Below are 9357 nucleotides of genomic sequence, written 5' to 3' on the forward strand. Positions count from 1 at the left end.
CGTTATACATTTTCATACATTTTCGTCCTAAATTAGCATGTGCACTTTCCGGTTAATGGATTTTCGCTAAAAACACACTTCAATTTACCGCGAACGAAATATTCCATAAAAACATAAAGTGTCATCCCTGATAAGCCTGCGCGGACTGCACTGGCTGATATTTGATGACACTTTATGCATATGCATTAAGCCCATTTACCAGAACAAGGCTAAAATAATTTCTGGTATTTAATAGTAATAGATGAAACGGCTTTAACATTTAACATAGTAAGGAACTGATTGATTTGAAAGTATTGGTCACGAGTTGATGTTGGGGTTAGGGTTCGTGTTAGGGGTAGTTAACCCTTCGAGCATGTGAGCTTATTAGTTGCTTACTATAATTATATTACTTTATTACAATTTATTGAGAAGAAACCATAGCCGCTTTTTTAAGGCGCGCACATGCCGTCGCAAATTATTGCAATAGGAAGCTATCGGTATGTTGTAAACTTTTCTTTAAACATACACTAGTTTCATCCACAGTGAACCCGTATATAGTTCTGATTTTAACGTATGTAACAGTGTATGCTATCTGCAAGCTATATAAAGGTCTCTCAGCAACAGCAAGAAATTGGTTTTTGATCGACCCTTCTTGACTGCGATAACGGCGTTCTACATTCAGCGTATATCGCCGTAATTCCACTCGAAGGTCTACACGTACATAACTGTACTCTTGAGCACCATTCGAAGCCCGGACTCGATACTCGCAAGATGTACACCATACTCACGTTGCTCGCCTGTGTGGGGGTCTCCCTGGCCGCCCAGTGCTGTGTTCCCCCACAGTGGACTTCCATGGCCTCCTTCCTGACCGCAGTGGTCCGCAACGGGAAACCATACTACAGCAGGGTGAGTAGACCGATCTGAATGAGCTTGATCTTGATAAACGGGGTTTAATGCATGGGCGAAAAGTGTCGCCACAGTTAAGCCTGTGCAGTCAGCACAGCCTTATAAGGGACAACACTTTCCGCCAGGACTGGATTTTTGTTTAGAAATGACGTCCTTTTAACGAAACCTTCCGTTAAAGCACGTGCATTAAGTCCAGTTTTCTCAGAACGCGGCTCAAGTGCTTTTGCAAGTACATGTTGTATACATTTCGAACGGGGCAAACAACTACTTGTTTATCGTCTACCTCGAACTGTTGTATTATTTTTCACTTATTTTAATACTTAAACATTCTATTACTAAAAGGCTACATTTTTAATCTCTCGTTATCAATATGTATTTACGGTTTAACACATGGATTTAACTATTCATATTATACTTTAAATAATTTATGTACAAAATCACCGTTGTTTGAAAAAGATTTACAATTCTAACGAAATATAGAATGCAATTGTGAATTCAATATGTTAATAATTCACCAAAATGGGCTATAGCAAACTAATAAAATATGGAAACTACATCTTGATGTTAGTAAAACATAATGAAACAACGACTTAAAGGGGCCGTCCAACAGATTGGTAAATTTACAAAATTAAAAAAAGTTGTTTCAGATTCGCAAATTTTCGTTTTTGTTATGATATTTTTTAGGAAATAGTAACACTAACCATTTACCATGCTATTCAAGAGGCCGTCCAACAGATTTTGGCATGTATTGAAGCTTGTCATTAAATGCTTTACATTGATAAATTTAAACATTTGAACTAAAAATCTCCAGTAAAAAACAAGAATACAATTTTTAAAAAAGGAAAAAAGTAACCCTCAACAGGGCTCGAACCACTGACCCCTAGATTCCTTGAGTCCTGGAGTAAACAGCCTCCCGCCTAGACCACTCGACCATCTACGCTCGGGAGGCGGAAAACGACAACGGGCGAGGCATGGTATGGTATTGCGCAAGGGGGGTAGAGGGTTAGGGTTTGGGTTAGTGTTAGGGGTCGGGTTAGGGTTTGGGTTAGCCTAAACCCAACCCTAACCCGACCCCTAACCCTAACCCTAACCCTTTTTGGGGGTTATCACCCCTGACCATGCCTCGCCCGTTGTAGTTTTCCGCCTCCCTCTACGCTCACGTTTAAAGCGGATGTATTTTAAAGCTATATAAGCAATCCTCGTAGTTTCCCGAAATATCGTTTCGCGTCGCACGACGCTTTATCTATTGGACGGCCCCTTTAAATATCCATTATATGCATCTTTTGACGATTTGAAAACCTGAAAATTATAAATCGTCGTGCGACGCGAAACGATTGAATAATTTGGAAAGTTCTGTTGTTGTAGCTATATTTTGGGAAACTGCCAGGATTGCTTATATAGGTAAAAAATACATCCGCACAAAGCATGAGCATGGATGGTCGAGTGGTCTAGGCGAGAGCCTTTTTACTCCAGGGGTCAGTGGTTCGAGCCCTGTTTAGGGTTACTTTTTTCCCTTTTTTAAAGTGTATTCTTGTTTTTTTTACTTGAGATTTTTAGGCCAAATGTTTAAATTTATCAATATAAAGCATTTAATGGCATGCTTCAATACATGCCAAAATCGGTTGGACGGCCCCTTTAAGAAGGAAACGACATCACGGCGTATTTTATGACTTTATGTCCGACAATTTAGCATCAATAACCGATTTACATCGAACGCTTATTATTTAATGAGGTATATTAATTAAATCTCATTACTCGTCGGGACCTTTAATATCAGACAAACACCGCAATCAATTAAAATGTGCATTTATTGCTTTGATGCGCCTCGCTTTAGGGGTTGCTGTCGATTGGATACGACGCTGTCCGCCACCGCATTGGCCAGTATGTGAGCGAGCAGATCAACAACGGGGCGAACTCCATGGCAATCGGCGTCCTTTTAGACTACCAAGCGGTGAGTTGTCATACGGCGACGAGGTCATGAGTTTTGCATGGCAACGGTCAACATACAGGATTGTGACATGCATATTCCCACTTTAACTTCATAATTTATCATGTTCAATGTTACATAAACGCAATACAAATGTTCACCGGAACGATACGGCGTGAGAAGTGTAAAACCTTTGTTGTTATTGTCACAGGGTATAAATTCATATTTATCGTTAGTAAGTTATTTGTTACTAATGTCGAGTAGTTTTAGGTAACTCTGATATAAAACCTAGACTGTAGTCTTAGTTGTTTTCTAGTTAACCTATAGTTGAATTTAACCTATTTTAGCACGTGCACGTAACAACCAATCATTCACTTTCCCTCCTGTATTCAGTTGTTTGCTGAAGGTTGTTTCAGACATCCATTCTATTTTGATTGAAAAATTATATTATTTGTGTAGGACATTTTATATTCCTGCAGGTAACTTATTTGAATGTTTTATTTATTTTATCTGTCAATTGTTTGTATTGTTATTTAAGACATCTGACGGTTACGGTTGTGTTTATTAGTTATTTATTAAAATAACTTATTGCGAGTAATATTCACACCGCCATGCAACGCTAGTCATTATTAATGTGTATTTCATTTGAATGCATACATACATTATCTTGATTATATACCTAATTGCATGTAACGTGAGGCGCCATTGTTGCCGGCCTAGCTACGCGCAATTTGCGTACTTTGGGTTCGACGACAAACTATCGAATCAATCGAGGTTTAAAGTTTTAATAGATCGATAAAGGTATCTGAAATAGAAACAATTAATACATGCAATTAGGTATATAATCAAGATAATATATGTATGCATTCAAATTGGTATTATACAGCTTGTCCGGTCTCCCACATGGTTAACATTTATGAACATTAAAGTTCGTAATATGCAGTCGAGTAACATGCCCGTTTAGGTGACAATATACTAAAAGATTTCCTACACAAATTCAATGTGAAAGCAATAACTTTAACTAAAAATAAAGTCAAACTTTTGCGCATAGACATCCCCATAACCATACCTTTTCTTAAAGAGCATTCCAAGCCGCAATGATTTAAACAATAAAAAAGGGGGGTCATACGTTATACAAGAAAGAACTCGACGCGAATCAGCGGTCACTGTTTAATGGCCATCTATTTACCGGCTTCGTACCAGTTGAGAAGGGTTTCCCGCCATCTGTCAAAGTCTCATGTAGTCTCCAACCTTCAAGCAAAAGAGTGAATTTCTGTTAAACATCAATGTTTTCCCTACCACATGCACAAAGAATCATTCTAAAATAAAGCCATGGCAAGTGCCGCTACAGAGAATTGTGTCTTCTTCTTATAAATGATGTTCATGTTTTTAGAGAGTATAGCATTGCACTCCAAAATATTTTAGTATATTGTAACCTTTAACTAGCTCAAATGTCAATTATATGTCAAAGGTCAATTTGAGCATAATGTAACTTTCTGAGATTTCAACGTCATCATTAATGAGGAAATTTGAGAATAAAATTCCCATGAATGGAGAGATGTAACAATATGGCGCTTCGCGTGCAAGTACTGTTTCACTAGCTAAAAAATATAATTAATAATTACAAAACAAATGACATTACAACGGTCTCGACATGTTACATACAGGCATCTTGTTTATGATCGTCATTTTCAGAACTTGAAATGGGTAAAAGACGTCAATTCGGGAAAATGCTACAAGATGCCTCTCAACCGGAAGTTAGAAGATTTCGTCGGCTGCATCTCAGGTAAGCTTGAATGTTCTCACTATCCCATCCGAATGGGTTGAGCTCATCGTCAGTGGTACGGATTGAATCACGCGTTGCAATACATAGGCCAATTTAAATCAAATCTATTCTACGCTGATTATGAATTATTGCAACTCCCAAAAATATAGATACAAATTAGTATTAAACTTAAAAAAAGGTAAATTTAGTTTAAATGCTTCATGTTTATATGACTGTACTGGGCATTGTAAACAGTAATTTAAATAAAGACAGTCGCAACCGGCGTTGGAATTCATTGAATGCCTTCCATAATTTGAAAGAAATTTGAAACCCGATTCTCATCTTCTTCAATTCAAAGAACTTCCGTCCACTCGAACTTCGCCAATACATCCTGGTTGGATTTCCATTGATGTTTGTTTTTAGAGAACGCTACCGTGGTCGGCAACAAAGACGCCTTCGGCTTCGACTCGAACGTCATGACGCTGAACACGTACTCCATGGACTATCCGGGACTGCGTGTGTACACGAGTCTCACTTCCGACAGCTGTGTGCCTGTCGGCGAGACATTCAGCGGAAGTATCGACGGTCGTGAGTACAGATTGTTTAACATTTCGTCCGATGTCCGATCACACACTCTGGTTCTAGCACATATTGATGGGCAGACCAAATGTATTCCATATTTATGACGTGATATGTTCTTTATACTAAATAATGTTCAAAAACAGTATACAACATCCGTTATACTATTTGGGTAAGTCCTTTAGCCGCGGTTAGATTATTTGGGTATGTGCTTTACCCGCGGCTATAATTTATGGGTATATCATCTAGACGCGCTTATAATATTTGGTTATGTCCTTTTGAGGCAGTTATAATGTAATGGTATGTCTTTAGCCTCGGTTATACTATTTAGGTATGTCCCTTAAGCCGAGGTCATAATATGTGGATATGTCCTTTATCCGCGGTTATAATATGTGGGTATTTCCTTTAGCAGCGGTTATATTTGCGTACGTTCTTAAGCCGCGGTGATAAAAAATCCATATGTCCATTAGCCGCGGTTACAATATTTGGGTATGTTCTTTAGCCGCGGTTATAATATTAGGGAACATGTATATCCTTTAGTCGTGGTTATAATATTGGGGTATTTCCTTTAGCCGCTGTTATAATATGTGCGTACGTTCTTAAGCCGCGGTAAAAATAATTGCACATGTCCCTTAGCCGCGGTTACAATATTTGGGTATGTTCTGTAGGCGTGGTTATAATATTTGGGAACTCTTAAAGCCATGTGATGGAATTAGGATATGTCCTACAACTTTTGGCCTGCATGTTGCCAGCACATCCTTTCGATTTGCGCTCGCCAACTAGACAACGGCTTCAGTGTTGCTATATGACTATACATCTGGGAAAATGAAACTCTCATAAAGAATAGTTTACAACATATATTTCACCTTTTCACAGACTCTTTCATCGAGAACGTCCACTACTACAACGTGTCCGCTGGCTTGTCAACCAACCCAGCTGATGATCCTCTTGTTGTGCCGCCCCGGGGGTGTGAGACCGCCAGCAACTTCGATGGAAACTTTGTAAGTAACGAACCACCCATACTGTTTCAATAACGTCGTGTTCTTACTGTTTAAGTGTTCACGTATTTAAATTGATTCGTCCGATCCGATAGTTGATAATCAAATAGTACATGGTTGGGGCAACTATTTCATGTCTTTAATTAGATTAAGGACATTCCAGTTAAAAAATAATATATGTATGCGTGTAATTATTTGCAAGTTATATTGTGTTTAGGTGAGTTAAGTTCATTACCAGATGTGTGCCATGTGTGCTGGATTAAATGTAATTACACTTGAACACTATCCACAATCAACACTAAAACGCGTTCAAGTGTTGTTAAACGTTACAAATGTGTCTTGTAATGAGAAAACTGGGCATTATGCATGTGCGTAAAGTTTCGTCCCATATTAGCCTGTGCAGTCCGCACAGGCTAATCAGGGACGACACTTTCCGCTTTTACTAGATTTTCGGTAAAAAGGGGCTGCCTTTAAACGAAAAATACCATTAAAGCGGAAAGTATCGTCCCTGATTAGCCTGTGCGGACTGCACAGGCTAATCTGGGACGACACTTTACGCACATGCATTAAGCACAGTTTTCTCAGAACGCGGCTCAAATACGTTTCACGTAATGTTTGTCTTATGTTGCAGCATTACCTCGGTTTGGACAATATAATTGGCCGTCGTTCAGCGTTCAGCATCCTCGGCTTCTAAATCTCATATCAGGGTCTTTCATTGTAATCCAGCTTCATTAAATTTCCTCTTCTTCGTGGAGTTTGTTTTATGTTGATTGTCGACGTCATCATCATCAATAAAGCAACCACCGTTGCCAATATCAACAGCATCAGCGTCAATCAATTCAGCGCCGGTTAAGCAGCAACAACAAAATCGTCAATATCAATTACATCAAACTCATCATCTTTTATTATCATCAGCAACAAACGATGAGTCTTTGTACTTGTCCTTATCATGACAGTTTAACAGCTGCTAGACTTACCTTTCTATCGCTGATACCTTAATTGTATAACGCTCACGGGGTCTTAGCCCGATGCACTACTGGACCTAATGCGCTCAAGTCCCTTAGCTGTACATGTAAATTGTATTATTTGGGCTTAACAAATTATCTTTGATTCCTGTTTTCCCACCGACCCTGATTTGTATACAAACGAATTATTTTATCCGCTTTAAAATTGAATACCGTTATACCTGGACTAATACAGTAAACCGACATTTTGCGATAACGTTACATGAAGTCATGTATTTGAATGCTAGATTTGTATGTACTCAATCAGGGGTGGATATTTTTCAACTTATGAGGCGGTTGGATTCAAACATGCCATTTTTCTTCTGGAGTTTTATTATTTCTGTATTATTCATGTTAAAATAGGGACATTTAATTACAATGCCGGGAGATTTGACCACGTGACATTACGACCTATACACGATGTGTTACTTCACCCCATACAATATATATACAGAAAATACTTACTTGTTTTAATCAATTATGGCCAATATCAACAAAGCATGTGTTTTAGGATTTCATATAACAAATGAGTCGCGTTCTGAGAAAACTGGGCATAATGCATGTGCGTATAGTGTCGTCCCAGATTAGCTTGTGCAGTCCGCACAGGCTAACCAGGGACGACACTTTCCGCTTTTATGACATTTTTCGTTTAAATGATGTCTCTTCTCAACAAAAATCCAATTAAGGCGGAAAGTGTCGTCCCTGATTAGCCTGTACGGACTGCACAGGCTTATCTGGGACGACACCCTTCGCACATGCATTATGCCCAGTTGTCTCAGAACACGACTCCAATGAACTTTTGGCTATGCCTGATTTGACGTCCAATCCAGAATGATGCATCCCCATTGAACATGCGTAAATCATGTAAGCGATGTGCTCGCATCGGACACTGTTCTGATAAAATTATAACGACAAATCGGGAAGTAAATTTAAAATATGATTAAGTTGAAACCTGTTCAAACTATTTAATGAAAATGGTCAGAAGCTACACTGTCTGCTAACGAGACTTAATATTGGACGGCGTAGCTCATGGCGAGATGGCGCAGGCTGGTCTGGTTCTACACTGGCCGCTTATCACATATGACCCATTTTCGCATGACGCGGCTAATATAAAACAACTGTTAAAAAAACAACAAATGTAAGATTTTCACAAGAACCAAACTTGTTATTATGCCCCCGGTAGGATGGCATATAACAATTGAACTGTCCGTCTGTCTGTCCGTCTGTCTGTCTGTCTGTCTGTCTGTCTGTCTGTCTGTCTGTCTGTCTGTCTGTCTGTCTGTCTGTCTGTCTATCTGTCTGTCTGTCTGTCTGTCTGTCCGTCCGTACGAAAACTAAAACATTTGCCATAACTTTTGCAATATTGAAGGTAGCAACTTGATATTTGGCGTGCATGTGTATCTCAAGGAGAGAATGGTGAAAGGTCAAGGTCATCCTTCAAGGTCAAAGGTCAAACAAACAAATCCAAGGGAAGAAACAAGCTTTAAAGGGAGATAATTTCTATTTATCATTTGGCATGTTCAGATTATTTTCACAAGGGAAGTAATATTTTTTTATTATATCCCTTTAAAGAATATTACTTCCCTTGTACAAATTAAATGTACCTGCCAAATGATAAAAAAAATTATTCAAAGCGGCGCTGTAGGGGGCATTGTGTTTCAGACAAACACATCTCTTGTATGTATATATATTTACGACTTTGATAGGATATAATTATATTAAAAAAAACACAATAAAAATATATTTCACTATTTGTATATCTGAATTTTTTTAAGTATTTGGTTTAAAATATTTACAAAACTAATAATGAGTCAACAGTTAACTATAGTGTACAATATGTTTGAACTAACAATTCATGTAAGCTAAATAATAGATTCTTTTAAGTAATACTTTTCAAATAGTAGCTGTCTATGACGGACATAGCAACAATTTTATAGCAGGGTAAAATAAAACAAAGGTTTATTTCTTTTCGTTAATGTTTCTTCAATATTTTTTTAATTATTTTAGAATCAATTTAGTGTTTGCTATTCTTTCATTTTTAGTTGTGAGCGTTAGCTCACAACTAATTTAGAGAGGCAGTTTTGCAAGTCAGTGTGCTTTAGCTACGCTAGGAACGATAACTGCAAGTCACTACGCTAGGAACTATAACCACTGCCTGTTTATACTTAACCACTGATACACTGCAGCAGACAGCATGTA

General features: G+C 38.2%; 1 protein-coding gene across 1 annotated transcript; it reads left to right on the plus strand.

Moving 5' to 3' along the window:
• The first annotated feature begins 639 nt into the window (after window positions 1-639).
• On the plus strand, window positions 640-6902 carry LOC127866868 (uncharacterized). Its single transcript, XM_052407693.1, has 6 exons — window positions 640-885; window positions 2720-2836; window positions 4508-4598; window positions 5001-5165; window positions 6033-6157; window positions 6786-6902. Exons 1-6 carry the CDS (start codon window positions 751-753, stop codon window positions 6846-6848), a joined length of 696 nt encoding a protein of 231 aa, XP_052263653.1. The 5' UTR covers window positions 640-750; the 3' UTR covers window positions 6849-6902.
• The last annotated feature ends 2455 nt before the right edge of the window (window positions 6903-9357 follow it).

This window comes from Dreissena polymorpha, chromosome 2 (assembly GCF_020536995.1).
Source record: "Dreissena polymorpha isolate Duluth1 chromosome 2, UMN_Dpol_1.0, whole genome shotgun sequence".
In the NCBI taxonomy this organism is placed as follows: domain Eukaryota; kingdom Metazoa; phylum Mollusca; class Bivalvia; order Myida; family Dreissenidae; genus Dreissena; species Dreissena polymorpha.

Coding starts and splice junctions, on each gene's coding strand:
- LOC127866868 (XM_052407693.1), top strand. CDS start 751: ATGTACACCATACTCACGTTGCTCGCCTGTGTGGGGGTCTCCCTGGCC. Junction 886..2,719: donor GGAAACCATACTACAGCAGG/GTGAGTAGACCG, acceptor GCCTCGCTTTAG/GGGTTGCTGTCGATTGGATA. Junction 6,158..6,785: donor GCAACTTCGATGGAAACTTT/GTAAGTAACGAA, acceptor CTTATGTTGCAG/CATTACCTCGGTTTGGACAA.